Source organism: Polypterus senegalus, chromosome 17 (assembly GCF_016835505.1).
Source record: "Polypterus senegalus isolate Bchr_013 chromosome 17, ASM1683550v1, whole genome shotgun sequence".
In the NCBI taxonomy this organism is placed as follows: domain Eukaryota; kingdom Metazoa; phylum Chordata; class Cladistia; order Polypteriformes; family Polypteridae; genus Polypterus; species Polypterus senegalus.
Window position 1 is genome coordinate 83,230,181 of NC_053170.1, and position 16,373 is coordinate 83,246,553.

Genomic DNA, 16,373 nt, shown 5'->3' on the forward strand with positions numbered 1-16,373 from the left:
TGGCCTACTGTGAGTATGTGTGTGGTTGACGAATTGGCATCCCCTCCAGCTTAAGCGGAGCTGGGCTGTGGCTCCTTGTGTCTCTGACCTGGAACAGCAGGGAACAAAAGGAATCCACACTTCTGTATCATATAGTTCTTTAACAATAAGTGGAAAAGATTTCACCAGCTTGGCATCCATGTGCCAAGCTGCAGGCCCCCTAGAAAGTATAGCATCTGAAGCCAGGTGGTGAAAAAGGATACTGTTATTATGGCCTATTTGGCTAACTCCTTTATCCATGATGGGCAGAATGGTGGCTCTGAGGCCCGGTATCTGCATTGGCAAGTGGAAGGTTGCTGGTTTGAATCTCGTAAATATCAGAAGTGACTCTACTCCGTCAGGCACTTCAGCAAGGCCCTTAACCTGCTATTACTTCATCCTGGGTATAACATTAATCTGCAACTGTATGATAAACTAAGGGGTTGGTGGCAGGACTGGCACTCCAGCCACCGTAATAAAAACCTCACACTGTTCCAGTGTGGTGAGGATGGTGCGGTCCCAATCCGGGTAGTTCATTATGTGGTGGGTGCAGCAATGCACTATAATCAGCACATGCTCCCTACCTACTCTCCAGTGGGGGGTCCTAGGGTGACCCTATTTTCCCTTTTAGACTCTTTACTGCATAAACCATAACAGAATGCCCCTAATCCCACCTATAGCTACACAGTCAGGTTGACAGCCATTGTAGTTAAATATGTACTTTATATCCTCGTTTCTTTTATGTCTATAAACCCAAGCAATTCGACAGACAACCAGAACAAGCTGGAGAAGAGTTACCCTTTATATCCATAGATTAACGCTTTTAGGGCGGATGTCAACTTCTGTCGACAACGTGGTTGAGGGCGGCTTTAATCGACATCCATGGGTAGAGGGTGATAATCAGCTGTACAGTTGTGCTTGAAAGTTTGTGAACCCTTAAGAATTTTCTATATTTCTGCATAAATATGACCTAAAACATCATCAGATTTTCACTCAAGTCCTAAAAGTAGATAAAGAGAAACCAGTTAAACAAATGAGAAAAAAATATTATACTTGGTCATTTATTTATTGAGGAAAATGATCGAATATTACATATTTGTGAGTGGCAAAAGTATGTGAACCTTTGCTTTCAGTATCTGGTGTGACCCCCCCAATAACTGCAACTAAACGTTTCCGGTAACTTCTGATCATTCCTGCACACCGGCTTGGAAGAATTTTATCCCATTCCTCATACAGAACAGCTTCAACTCTGGGATGTTGGTGGGTTTCCAGACATGAACTGCTCACTTCAGGTCCTTCCACAACATCTCGATTGGATTAAGGTCAGGACTTTGACTTGGCCATTCCAAAACATTAACTTTATTCTTCTTTAACCATTCTTTGGTAGAACGACTTGTGTGCTTAGGGTCGTTGTCTTGCTGCATGACCCTCCTTCTCTTGAGATTCAGTTCATGGACAGATGTCCTGACATTTTCCTTTTGAATTCTCCGATATAATTCAGAATTCATTGTTCCATCAATGAAGGCAAGCCGTCCTGGCCCAGATGCATCAAAACAGGCCCAAACCATGATACTACCACCACCATGTTTCACAGATGGGATAAGGTTCTTATGCTGGAATGCAGTGTTTTCCTTTCTCCAAACATAACGCTTTTCATTTAAACCAAAAAGTTCTATTTTGGTCTCATCCGTCCACAAAACATTCTTCCAATAGCCTTCTGGTTTGTCCACGTGATCTTTAGCAAACTGCAGATGACCAGCAATTTTTTTGTGGAGAGCAGTGGCTTTCTCCTTGCAACCCTGCCATGCACACCATTGTTGTTCAGCGTTCTCCTGATGGTGGACTCATGAACATGAACATTAGCCAATGTGAGAGAGGCCTTCAGTTGCTTAGAAGTTACCCTGGGGTCCTTTGTGACCTCACCGACTATTACACACCTTGCTCTTGGAGTGATCTTTGTTGGTCGACCACTCCTTGGGAGGGTAACAATGGTCTTGAATTTCCTCCATTTGTACACAATCTGTCTGACTGTGGATTGGTGGAGTCAAACTCTTTGGAGATGGTGTTGTAACCTTTTCCAGCCTGATGAACATCAAACTCTTTTCTGAGGTCCTCAGAAATCTCCTTTGTTTGTGCCATGATATACTTCCACAAACGTGTTGTGAAGAGCAGATCCCTGATCTTTAAATAACACAGGGTGCCCACTCACACCTGATTGGCATCCCATTGATTGAAAACACCGGACTCGAATTTCACCTTCAAACTAACTGATCATCCGTGAGGTTCACATACTTTTGCCACTCACAAATATGTAATATTCGATCATTTTCCTCAATAAATAAATGACCAAGTATAATATTTTTGACTCATTTGTTTAACTGGTTTCTCTTTATCTACTTTTAGGACTTGAGTGAAAATCTGATGATGTTTTAGGTCATATTTATGCAGAAATATAAAAAATTCTAAAGGGTTCACAAACTTTCAAGCGCAACTGTAACTGTCGACAAAACTCACCATTACTTTATAGGTAGACCCTCTTTGCTAGGGGGAACGTTAGACTCATTGACTTGACGTTGAATGCCAGCACAGAGTAAACAACACCTAGAACGGCATAGACCTCTGGCAACAGAGCGAAGCAAATGTGCAAAACAAAATTACTCAGAGGACAACATTTTGGGTATATTTTATTATTCTGAATTGGACTCTGGCTTGTCGGACACCGATTCTGGCCAGAGTGATCTGGAGATCGAGACCTAAATCGAAAGTGAGGTACCGGCATAAGCTGATCGGCACCCAGCTGATCCAGCTAGAGACAGCTAACACACTGTGACAGGGCACTGCCCACAGCAACAGACATTTTAGGTTGGTTTATGTGAGACACTATTGCTTGGTGTGCTTTCCAGAAAACTGTTCAGCCCTGAAAGAAAAGGAAAAAAAAAATCAGCCCTAAAAGCAGCGTAAAAATTTTGGCAACAAAACAAAACCTAAATAATAAGCTGTTAACCATAGTGTTTGGCCAACTAGGAGTCCCAAAAACTTCCTCAGGAAACCACAGAGAACCATCACAATTCCCCCCCAGTATCACATCAGGCCCAGCCTGGGTTTACATGGGCTCTGCTCTTTAGAGACCCTTCTTGTGTCACACCCATGTGACTGCACTGCATGGCTAGTGAGGGGGAGAGAAAGTGGCCAAGAAAGTAGATCCAGTCTATTCAAGGACCTCTCCTCCATCTTGTAACCTCCTCAGCCAGTTCAGGGTCACAGGCAGCCGTTCCTAGAAGCCAAGGGTGCCATTCGATCACAGGACACAGTCGTGCGTACGCCCACATTCACTCACATTGGGTCAGTTTACACCGAACAGTCAACTGAACATCAAGTCTTCAGGACATAGTAGGAAAAAACAAATTACCTATAAAGATCGAGGGAAGGTGCAAACCCCCTCACTCATCACCTCCATTTCTGAGATTCGAACCCAGAGATGTGGTGACCACAGTACCTCAGACCACCTGTGGCCATGCAGCTTCCAGCAATTTTGTTGTTGTTGTTGTTGTTGTTGAAATCTCTGAAGCTTAGAACCTTCAAGCACCGTGAAATGAGTCAAAAGTGGTCCTATTTGGCTGTCTGGCAGTAGTCCAGAGATGAGAGGGAAGGAAGTGGGGCTTATATACACAGTAACACGTGCCCTAAATAGATTAGGTGGCTATCAGAATGTTAATGTTACACATATGAAGACCTTCATGGAATTAATGACAGACATTAAAGAGAATATTAATGTTAAAATTATTGCATGTTAGTCCTTCCATCCTGAAAGCATTCTTGGATTTAGTCTTCTGTGAAGTCTTTCAGCATTTATTTACAGCTCAGTCATTTAAACCACTCTTCTCATTTCATGGCAGAGCACATTGACAGTACCGTTATCTTCACTGTATGTTTCTAGTCATTGTTGTTCTGAAATGTGAACTGTCGCCCCAGTCTGAGGTCACATGCACTCTGGAGCAGGTTTTCTTCCAGGATCTCTCGCTTTTGGCTGAATTTGTCTTCCCCTGCCCCTGCTGCTGAGAATCACCTCCATGGCATGATGTAATCACCACCATCATGTTTCATCATAAGGATGGTATTTGGCAGGGGATGAACAGTGCCTGGTCTTCTCCAGACACAGTGCTTGGAATTCTTCCTAAAGAGTTCAAGTTTTGTCTCATCAGACCAGAGAATCTTTTTCCTCAGACTCCTCAGAGTCCTCTGAATGCTGTTTGGCAAACTCCAAATGAGCTGTCATATACCTTTTACTCAAGAGTAGCTTCCACCTGATCCAAGAACTGCTGCTGAGATGGCTGTCCTTCCAACATGTCCTCCCATCTCAGCAGAGGACTTTTGAGGCTCTGTTAGAGTGACCATTGGGTTCTTGGTCACCTCCCTGACCAAGGCTCTTCCTGCCCAGTTACTCAGTTTGGCCAGTTCTAGGAGGAGTCCTGGTGGTTTCAAACTTCTTCCATTTCACAATTAGTGAGACCACTGTCCTCCTGGAAACACTCATAGCTTTGGAAATAAATTTATAGCCTTGTCCTGATCTATGGTCATCACAATTTGATCGCAGGGGTCTACAGGGAGTTCCTTGGATTTCGTGGCTTGGTTTTCGTTCTGACATACCGTGTGAATTGTGGGGCCTCATATACACTTTCTAAGGCACCAGGGGGATTCCAATGAAGTTCTAGAAACATCTCAGGGAGAATCAAAGCAAACAGAAGGCACTTGAGCACAATCTGGAGTGCCATAGCAAAGGGTCTGACTGCTTATAGGAATGAGTGATCACAGTTTTCGATTTTTAACAAATTTGCAAACCTTTTTGAGAACAGATTTTCCCCATTGTCATTATGGGTAATTGACTACAGATTATATGTGTTATATCTTTCTATTATATAAAAAAATCCTGGGATGAGATGAGACTTTTTAGCCTGGGACAAGAGATACTTTCAAGTCCCGCGAGACGAGACTTTGTGCCAAAAGGTTTAACCATGGCCAGGCCCGGAAATAAAAGACAAAGAGTAGATGACAAAGTAGAACATCGTAAAGAGGTTCAAAAATTTTGGCGTGATACACATGGTTAGAGATTATGAAAGCACTAAAATTCGAAAGTCTCAAAATAATTATAGTAAACATCGAATTAGCGCAAACAAATGGAAATTATTACTCGGTGAAATAACGGAACAGCGAAAGGAGATCGAATACATTGTTCGGATTTAAACTTTAAGTCAGAGACTTGTAGATCGTCTAATTCGTGTTGCTATAAGGGAAAGTAGTGTTTCTTCCCAATGATGAGGCGTATCCGTGAGAAATAAAAGATTTGTTGTTTGGTGAAAGTGAAATCCACATACGTGAGTGGCAGAGATGCAAAGAGGGGTGTAGCACAGGCTTGGGGGTTGGCGAGCAAAGCCCCCTAGTACATCTGTAAATACATTTTTATTAAACTCTACATGACTTACTCAGGCTCACACAACATTCTGGATGGAGACACCACTTTCAGCCCAGCGTTCCAGCATTTTTTACTACTAGGCATTACAGTATTGTCTGTTTTCATGTCATTGATGGTCAATCGCACCAGCACCATGCTCGTGGAGGACATTAACAGTATGCACACCAATACTCCACGTCTCTAGACTTGTCATCCATTAGTCAGTTGTTGACCACATGGTCACTAGATGAACATCTTGGCGTTACTTTGCACACTGACCCTCTACTTTTATGTTTTCTCCCTCCCCCAACCCCCCCATGACAGCTGATGACAAAACACCCTGCCAAGCGCTTGGGCTGTGGCCCTGAAGGTGAGCGGGATGTTAAGGAGCATGCGTTCTTCCGGAGAATCGACTGGGAGAAGCTGGAAAACCGGGAGATCCAGCCACCTTTCAAACCCAAAGTGGTGAGTATGGGCATTACAGGACATGAACTGGACCCCCAACCAGCAATGGGTGTCATAGATTTTCTGGCTCCCAAAACCTTTAAAGCAAAAAATAAAGACTATCCCCCTGAACTGAACCTCAAGAAAAAAATGCCTGAAGGCCTCAAAATGGACGACAACACCTTCCTCAAATCTTTGAGTGAACTTCATTCTAGACAGGCACAAAACTTGGAGCACCCAAAAGAATCGCCAAAAACTAAGCCCGTCACAAGAGGAGGGAGAGGACACATAAAACCTTTGGTGCTTAGAAACACTATTTCTAAAGATTAATTACAAAAATGAATTACAAGAGCAAGCAAACAAAGCAGGGCACAAATAGCAAAAGGGTGCACCAAAAATAGAGCAAAAAACAAACCAAAAAAAATCCAAAAGAACGGAGCTGAACTCTGCAAAACTCCTGCCACTCTGAAGGATCTTGACTTTCAGCAAGAGAATAAAAGATTTAGGCTGGGAGGGTGGGGCTTCAGGTGTGACACCATGAGGACCCGCCTCCTGAGGCTCCACCCACAAAGCACATAACTCGGTGCATTTACATTCAATACATATTACACAGACAGACCAATAGCATCATCTATAATACAATATGCTAAATGATAATTAAAAGACCACAAAAATATCCAAAAAAAAAAAAAGAAAATACATTCAAGCCAGGGTCGAGACCCTAGCTACACCATACCACCTCCCTAAAAATTGTTGTAGACCACATATACCTCTTCATGGCAGTGGCATCTTTCAACAGGATAATGTGCCATGCCACACTATAAAACTTGACAGAGAGTTCACAGTGTCGACTTGGCCTCCAGATTCTCCAGATCTCAAGCCAACTGAGCTTCAAGTCCAATCCATGGAGGCCCCACCTTTCATCTTACTGGAGTTCAAGGATCTGCTGCTAACTTCCTGGTGCCAGATACCACAGGACGGATGCCTTTGGCGGTCTTGCGGAGTCCAAGCTTTGATAGGTCAGAGCTGTTTTGGTGGCGCGAGGGGGGCCTACACAATATTAGGCAGGTGGTTTAGATGTTGTGGCTGATAGGTGTGTGTGTGTGTGTGTGTGTATATATACAAATACACAATGAGCGACAGAGAGAGATTTCCAGATTTTACTTGGAGGGTGGGTGTGAACTCGATTCCCAGACCTCTCTACCACACACACACACACACACACACACTAGGACGGCTTTGGTTTTTATTGGGATCACTCTCTCTGACTCATTACAGTGAAGGCTTTCTCTCTAGACTGGAGATCGTCCATTAGTAACCAGGGGAGGGTTGCTTTTACAGGATGGTCCCACCCATTCTCTCCTCTGACTAATTTGTACCAGCGAGCGGGAAATCGCCCTCCTTGGCCCTCGTTTCACATTTGATCGCCTCGCACTGTCTCTGGCCTGTGATGTCTCTAAAGTTGTGCATTGCTCCTACTTTGTCCGCTAAACTCCCTGGGCCATCAATCTTGCAGGTTTGACCTCCCCCCAAAGTTGGCATGTGGTGGTTATTTGTGCCAACGCTGCCTGTTGGGTCATTCCTGGAGCTGCTTTCCTCACCTTGAAAGGTAATTTAAAGAAGGAAGGCGAGATTAAAATCGCCACTGGCTCTGGTGCTGCTTGTCTCATAACTCTCTGCCCACTCAGCTCCTAATGAGCCATGGAACAAAAAGGCTGTGTGAACCTCGAGTGTAGCCCTAATCCATCTTCGTCACTACCAGGAAGTTCTGGCCAATTAGCAGGTGGGATGGTGCAGTTCTGGAAAAAAATGGGTCACCTGAAAATGGAGCAAGCCCCCTCAGCCTGTGTGGTGCACCATAATCCAAGTGTTATGCTGGCTGTCAGCTCTCATGGGGCACCTCCTGGGAGAATGGGAGGGGGGCCTACACCCTACTTCATATCCTGTCAGATCATATGGGGGGGGTGGGGGGGTAGTCTGGTGTGCAGCAGCTCATCCCACCTGGTCTCCCTTGAACCTTTTCCACTATATAGCGAGTAGTAAATCTAATTATGGGGGCTGGTGCCTGTCTAATTGGAGACTGCACAGAGGAAGGACACAAGCCAGTCAATAAATCACCAGCCGTCGTCCTCTGAGCACAAATTGGTTACCATGGTAACGCTTTAAAGACCCTTCAGCTTATTATTTCGTTCACTTCTCTTTGGGACTGGATGTTTTTCTTTGGTTAACATCGGCCTTCAGATTGCTGCCCACCGCCCTTGGTATCCTCGCCTCCCCCATTGGTGGGTCAGAGGTCTGAAAGGGGAAGGGGGGCTCTGAAAGGTGCACGTGAAATGTACGTATCGAGGCTAATGCTAACCTACACCAATGAGCTAAACAAAAAATATCTGCGAGAATGTCCAGTGCCAGCCCTTAAATGGAATCCTTTTGCAATAAATGGGGCCCTGGCACTGTGGGTGAGCTCAGATGCCCCCCTGTACGTCTGTCCACCCTCCTCTTTAACCCTCTGCATCTCTCCTTGTGTGTCCACAGTGTGGAAAAGCTGCCGAAAACTTCGACAAGTTCTTCACGCGTACCCTGCCCATGCTGACGCCTCCTGACCATCTAGTCATCGCCAACATCGACCAGACGGAATTTGAGGGATTCTCCTACGTCAACCCACAGTTCATCCACCCGATGCTACAGTGCGCCGTATGAAGACGGCCGTGGCCCAGCACCAGGAGCGAGAGGATAACAGCCGTGCAGGAGCGAACTCTTGTAACTAATTCGACTCCCAGATCCTCCCACCCCTCTACCCCCAAAATGAGCACAGTGGCACCGAGCTATGGGATCACCTGGCCTGTTCTCCTGTGCCCGTGGGGGGGTGCCCCCCTGTCTACTTTCTGGCCAGTTTTCTCTCTACCCAAACACCCTCCCTCCTTCCCCCCGCCCAGGCTCTGGATTTCTATCGCAGTCTTCCCAGCGTTCCTGTCAAACCTTCAGGGGTCAATCGAGGCACCGACAGGCACGTTCTTTCTGTGACTGGCAGGGAGGGTGGCGAGTGGGAGGCACACTCGCTCCCGGCCAGCTAGGCTTGCTTTGCTGTAGGATTCCTCTTTTCACTATTATTATTTTCTTTTTTTTTTTTTATTTTATCGTATTTTGTGTTTGTCCACTGGGGCAGTATAAACACCTTCAAAAGCAATCAGACAGCTGGAAGGTGAAATAAAGGTGCCAGTAATGCGGGGGCTGTGCCAACACATTCAGTATGCCCTTGTGCTGCCGTGCCACACCAAACAATGGATTTCAGGTTGTGTGGTTTTCGGTCTGTAAATGGAGTCAGACACCAGTATACCTGACCCGTGCCAGGGCTGGCAGACATCATTGGCTTTTACCGTGGCATGGACTTGGGCGTCTTTAGGTTTAGTGGAGGGCGGCCCACATTTTGCCATCCTGAAACGCCAGGGGGTGAATTTGTTTCTCAGAGGAAATGAGCAAACCAGAGTGGGGATGTTGCACAGGGGTCCATGTATTTAAACTGACTGTGCAGAGGCCTTTGTAGGTGGTGAGGGGCCATGGCATGGCATGATAGAACTAGACCCCCAAACCCCCAGCAGTTCCTGCATGTTTCTAGCCGACTCTGCCATAAACTGACTACAGCACGCATTTCTTTTAATTGGTGCGCAGTGTCTGTATGTGAAAGAATGAGCTCCTCTGTAACCCCCCTATTTGCTACTTTTTATATTCTGTATGTTATACCATAGTAATAAACTCGGAAAGAACGCAGAAGGGGGTGCTTCTGAACAGCGAGGCAGGCAGCAGAGGGGACATCCATGTGGGCGCATCCTGGGTGCAGACACCCCTCACAGCTATACTATGTGCGCTCACGCCTGCATGTCCTCGTGTGCCAAAAATCAATGTGGAAAGAAGCCAGCAGGTGTGTTGGTGCCAGGGGTCTCCAACAGCTGTTTTACAAGGTAATGCCCACTTGTTGTTTATTGGGGTTGGGGCTTGGAGGCGGATTTTCTCTATGGAATGCCCCACCAGTCTACTCCACCTGGCACCTCCCGAGGGGAAAAGCGGCCAGGCTTTGATTGCCCATCACTGGCAGGGAACCCCGTTATATTATAACAGGTGTATTTGTGACCCTTCTGGACTGTACCCACTGTGTTCGTCCATTCATTCTCTCATCTATACTTGATTTTATATTTCCAAGTTTGATTTTAATTTTGTGTATAAAAGCAATCATTCCTCTAATCTTCATAAAGCACCATACGGTGTGTTCTATGATGTATTTCCATCATGTCTACTTTCTCCCAGGTAGGGTTAGAGTTTCTGATCACGTTTACACTACCAGTCAGTCGTGACCATGTATGTGCTCCGCCCCCTGTGACATGGTCATGCCCACATGTATCATGTCCCGCCTCCTCCTCCCTCGCACAGTTTAGAAGCACCCATGAGCCGCATGTTCTGCTTTGTCCCGCTGCTGATTGTAGCTTAACGGCATCAATAAAATAAAATGATAACAAGTAAACTTGAGCGTCTGGCTGAAATGGAGTGAGGTGCCACCCCAAATCCTGATGATGGAAACCATTAAGTGGAAGGAAACTGGGGCAATGCCGCCATTAGTCTACCGGCACTGAGGCCTGACCTGGAACATGCATGAAGCAGCCATGGCAATGGACCCCCTCCACATTATCCACCCTGCTACCGACCTCAACCACTGCCTCATGATCTTCCTCAACGTCCACCTAAAGCAGTATGACCGGTCAGCATGCCATTGGATTCTGTGGAGTGGCTAATCCAGGCTGAAAACTGAATACACTGGGAATGAATGTAGCGTCTATGAACAGGAAGGGTCTTCACGCAATTAAGGAAGGGAGTTAGGCATCCATCCATCCATCCATTATCCAACCCGATATATCCTAACTACAGGGTCACGGGGGTCTGCTGGAGCCAATCCCAGCCAACACAGAGTGCAAGGCAGGAAACAAAACCCGCAGGAGTTAGGCATGAAACCATTTATTAAAACTGTGGCCATCAGCAGCGTGGCAGAATATGGGAAGACTAGAGAATACAGTGTTTGGGGGCCCATATTAGCCTATTTCATTAAAGTGTGTGCACCCCACTCAGCTGTAGTAACTTAGGCTAAAGGGTCCAAATATTTCACTTTACTGAAAATGAAAACATGAACAGCAAGGGGGGATCAAAGAAAGCATCCACTTCTTTACTGAATGTGACCAGCACATCACCAAGTCAAGTTGGCAGGCTTACTGAAACCTGAATAAGCACTGACCTTCACACCCCTGGCACTCCGTGGGTTGTGATTATTGACACTAAATTCTCAAAGAAAGCCTTGCCTTGCCTCCCAAATGTGTTTGACCTGCACTGCAAAATGGCTTTTCCCCTATCAATGGCCTACACATGCTCAAAAATAAAAATTGAAAAGCCCAGCACCAAAAACAATCCGTTATCTTCAGAAAACTAAAAATGAATAAAGAAAGAGACAAAGAAGATGTACAAACCCGGGCTCTTTAAAATTACAAAAGAGCTTATTTACAAAAAAAAAAAAAGCAAAAAGGGTGTGCCAAATGAAAAGAAATTATAGAATTAAAAGAATAAGAAACCAGGAAATCCACACAAGAAGGGTCCCCAACAACACTCAGTGTCAATCTGGAGGGTCCGACTCCCCACCTGGTGTATATCGGAATGGGGTGGTCCTCCAGAAAAGTCCACATACAAAGGACCGGGCATATAACCAAATACATTAATCTAATAAAGAACATAATACATGCAAAATAAACAATGCTCAAAACACAAAAACCAAAAAGATTAATGATGTCATATTCAAAAATAATATTTAATAAAAACAACAAACCAAATAGAAATTTATGGGAGCCAGGGATAAAATCCTGGCTAATCCGTAACACCCTGTCTGCCACTGAGCGTGATTCCAGACTCAAAGGGCATCTGGCAGGGCACCGACCTTTTAATCCAGTCTGGGGATTCACCAAGCTTGAGACGGCTAGTTAGACCGCCACTTGGTGCCCACAGAGACCATTTTATCCTTTAAGCCCTGTCCAGCACTCAAAGTGCAAAGCCACTGGTGTGCATCCTTTTGCATAGACATCAAGAGTGCCACACACCCTTTCCTGCGACCTCCTGACCCGCCATGCTCTCCCAGAGCCATTAATGTCACTGCCGAGGTAAGTAATGGCTGGCCTGTACACTGGTACTGGGAGTGCTGTGCAGAGTGGCGGCAGGACCTCTGTGTTTTTCCCAGTTGATTCTGGGGTTCATCAGCGGTGTGTTCTGCTCCTACTCTGTTCAATGCTTGTATGGACTGGGTGTTGGGCAGGGTCGTGGGGTCCAGCGGCTGTGGGGCATCTGTTGGTGAAGAAAGATTCACGGATCTTGACTTTGCTGATGATGATGTGATCTTCGTGGAGTCAATGGAGGCTCTAATCGTGGTTCTCGAGAGACTGAGTGAGGAGTCTGAGTGTCTGAACTTGTGAGTGTCCTGATAAAAACCAACATCCAGGCCTTTAATGACCTCTTGGGCAGCATTGTGTCTGTCTGCGGAGAGAGTGTCGACCTTGTTGAGAGGTTTACTTACCTCAGCAGTGACATTCATGTCTCTGTTGACTCTTCCTATGGAGTCAGTCGACGGATTGGGAGAGCATGGAAGGTCATGAGGTCACTGGAAAGGGGGTGTGGCACTCCCGATATCTTTGTAAAAAGGACGAAGGTCCAAGTCTTTAGAGTCCTGGTGCTTCCTGTCTTACTATATGGTTGCGAGACATGGACGCTATCCAGTGACCTGAGACAAAGACTGGACTCCTTTGGTATTGTGTATCTCCGGAAAATACTTGGGTACCATTGGTTTGACTTTGTGTCGAATGAGCCACATTACCTGCATTGTGAGGTAGCGTCAGTTACGGCACTACGGCCATGTGGCGCATTTCCCCGAGGTTGATCCAGCTCGTAAGATCCTCATTGTTGGGGACCCAAGTGGCTGGACCAGGCCAAGGGGTCGCCCATGTAACACCTGGCTGCAGCAGATAGAGGGTCATTTCCGGAGGGTGGGACTGGACCACGTGTCTGCCTGGGGGGTTGCAAACCGGGATCCCGATTTGTTTCGTCGTGTAGTGGGTGCGGCAACACACCGTACCAGTGCCTGCTCCCCAACTTGACTTGACTTGACATCAGACGACTCTTCTAGTGATTTTCATTCGTAGCCTTCATCTACGTAATCTTTGCCCGTCTGTGATGTGTGCTCCCATGCAGCCGATCGCCTAATGTGACACACTCAACGACTTAGACCAACCAGTCTGAGACTGGCCCTCATAAAACCAAACAGGTTTGATTATCTCATTAGTCAGAGTGGTGGGCAGTGTCTGGAATCTGGAATCTTCTATACAATGTATAGAATCTAACAAAGAGGAATAAGGAACATGTGTGACTTGTACCTCACAAACAGAAGAGACGCTCATCTGTCTGAGGCCTCATATTTTACATACCATAACAAAGCAAAACAAAAAATAAGAATTAAAGGGCAGAGAATGCCATTGAACTCGCTGCAAGTGTTAACCATTGAAATGGCACCATGTCCGCCAGGTTGCACGCTGCTGTCTGTCAGAAAAAAAGGGCCGAACACAACTGTGTACCCGGTCGGTAAATGTGACATGCTGTGATTTTCAGTCCTGTAACTGGACGAGGTGCAATTGGCAAATCTGACATGCCCCATGTCAAAAAGTCACGTAAAGTAAGCTGCAGACAAATGTGCATATGCCATCCATCCATCCATTTTCCAACCTGCTGAATCCAAACACAGGGTCACAGGGGTCTTCTGGAGCCAATCCCAGCCAACACAGGGCGCAAGGCAGGAACCAATCCCAGGCAGGGCGCCAACCCACCGCAGTGTGCATATGCCTCATTTTACAAATCAGATTTTAAATCTGCTTAAATCCACGAAAAGTTTTATAAATGAGACCCCTGGACTCATTTATCCACTCTTTTCTAAGGAAGAACCATGAGATCAGACTTGGAGGCGCCAATCTTCATCCCTGCTGTACAGTTTAAAGCATGACAAAAGTTACTTCTCAAACAGCCACCGAAGCCACGTGGAGCTGCTCTGCCCAGCGGTCATCTAAAAACAGAAGGAATTTTTAGAAATGGCAGTCACTTCAGCCCATCACCCTCATCGGGTCACGTCCTCTGCTTTGCTGGGTTTCCTAAAAGTAATTCATTGACACACTGCGGGTACCCGAGGGTCCCAGCGCTTCACTTTTTGAACTTGATCCCATGTCTCTCTCGGCATCCCCCATTCTTGGGCAGCTTGCTTAGTTCAATTTTTGTTCTCTTGACCTGGCAGCAGCACTCCCAGGAGACGTTGTGAGAGCGGAGGAAGTGAGGAGATCTGGGATAAGCAGCGGCTCTGAATTAGGCTGAGGACACCAGTGACGCCCACGGCCACCTGCAGCATCGCATGCCTGCGCCGTTCTTACGGTTACATGATTCACAGAGCCTCTTTGTCACTGTGTCACGGCCACTGCAGCTTGAGCCTGTGTCCCTGTAGCACAAACATTAGTAAGATAACCTTCCACTCAGACAGGCGGCAACCCCCAGACTCCACTTTGGAGAGAGAGAATGTCCACCCAAGAAGATGCTGTTTCGTAGGAATCACCCCTAATGACTTCTAAGCAAAGCAGCCTGGCTCTGTTGTGGACGCACAATGGACCCGAGTATTATTGTGACAACCAAGAGACCAGGAGATGATCAGAAATCACAATCAGGCCAAGGAGGAGTCAGAACACTAGGATAGGCAAAGGAAACCAAAACCGAAAAGGGCCAGACAAAATCGAAGGTCAGATTCAAGAAGGGGGTTGTAACCAGGACACACCACCTACCACTAGAGCCCACTTGGGATAACGCCGAGAAGACCAAGAGTTATTTGAATCCACCAAAAGGAACTCACTGCCATATTTACACTGTCACTCGCTTCCCGTGACGTCATTTGCGCGATGATCGTGGTCACATGGCCAACCTTCAAGGCATCGTGTAAGCCAGCGGTTCTCAAACTGTGGGGCGCGGCCAGCTGTTAAACGGGGGTGTCGAATAAATGAACAAGGCATCAAAATTAATTTTTCACATTTTTATTTCAAATTTAAATTTGCAAGCATATAATCACAACGAATGGTTATAACTATAATTACAATAAAACATTTCTAAGGCATAGATCTAATGATTAATATGTGCCTGCTTTAAAGTACACAGCCTGTGCAGGTTTGGTTTGATACTCGAGATAAGACACTCTGCGCTCCTTTTCTATTTGAAGTTTGTTTCTATGACGAGCGGCGCCGCTGCTACTGCTGCTTTTATAGTCGCGTATTTGCAATCCAGAAAGTTCGAGACGTATCGGTATCTGTCGCGAACATCCGGGTAACAGTAGATCAGGCGATAATGGGGCGCGACTGCACCACATTGGCAGCGTAGCCAATATTACCAAACTGAGTTAAATAATTTACTGCGTATTTGGGTTATTTTCATGATACAACTAACAGCGGTGTAATATTTGTCGGACGAAAATACGTTCGTCTCGCGCAGGTTGACTTCATCGGTGTCCTCGTTTGCGAGATTTGTAACAAAACATATTTAATCGTTTCTTTGCATAAAAAAATAATTAAATAAGAATACAGAATTTATTCTTTGTTTTTTGGATTAGAATTACTACCAAAAACCACACAAGGCATTTTAACAGTTATTAAAGCACTTAAAAAAAAATAAATTGCAAATATTTCATCAAAGTTAGCCGAACACATGCACATCTTATGGAAATAAAAACGATAGGATACCGAGACACCACACGAGTATCATACCTTTTATTCTCATCTATCTTATATTATGCGGGGGGCGCAGAATTATTCCATGTAGAAAAGAGGGGGATACGAAAGTTTCAGAACCGCTGATGTGGGCAATGAAAGACGAGACAGTGACGAAAATGAACGATTTTCATTCTAACACCCGTTGTGATGATAACTCCACCTATGGATATCTCGCAGGCAGGAAGAAAAACTGTTAAAAAGCAGTCAATTCTCGTTATTCGCAGGGGGTTCCGTTCTTGAAGAACCCCAAGGAAACGGAAACTGCGGATACTGAAGCATTGATCCTGTGGGGAAACAGTGATGTTACGTTCCAGCAGGCCGCATTCACTACACACGTTTGCTGCCCGTTGCCATAAACGGATAACTTCGCGAACCGAAAATCAACTAAGCTCATCACAAGACGTTTGCACTTGGCAAGACGCTTTCATTAGCACTACACTTCGCTGCCATTGTTGAACTGCAAGAAGTTAATCTGAAAAACAGCGTAAAACACTGAGAACACGTGGAATATTATCAGAGCAGGGAGACTTGCTAACACAACAGGAGCCGCGAGAATGAAGTCATTAATGCCACGTCACAGAAGCAGACAGGTAGAAAAT

General features: G+C 45.7%; 1 protein-coding gene across 1 annotated transcript in view; it reads left to right on the forward strand.

Annotated features, from left to right (window-relative positions):
• The window catches only part of LOC120517149 (protein kinase C alpha type-like), a 77,183-nt gene extending 66,759 nt beyond the window's left edge, over positions 1–10,424 (forward strand). The window contains exons 14-15 of the mRNA XM_039739300.1: positions 5,792–5,932; positions 8,444–10,424. Of these exons, the coding sequence (XP_039595234.1) occupies positions 5,792–5,932; positions 8,444–8,608 (306 nt within the window). The 3' untranslated portion in view covers positions 8,609–10,424. The remainder of the gene's footprint in view (positions 1–5,791; positions 5,933–8,443) is intronic.
• Positions 10,425–16,373: the final 5,949 nt, after the last annotated feature.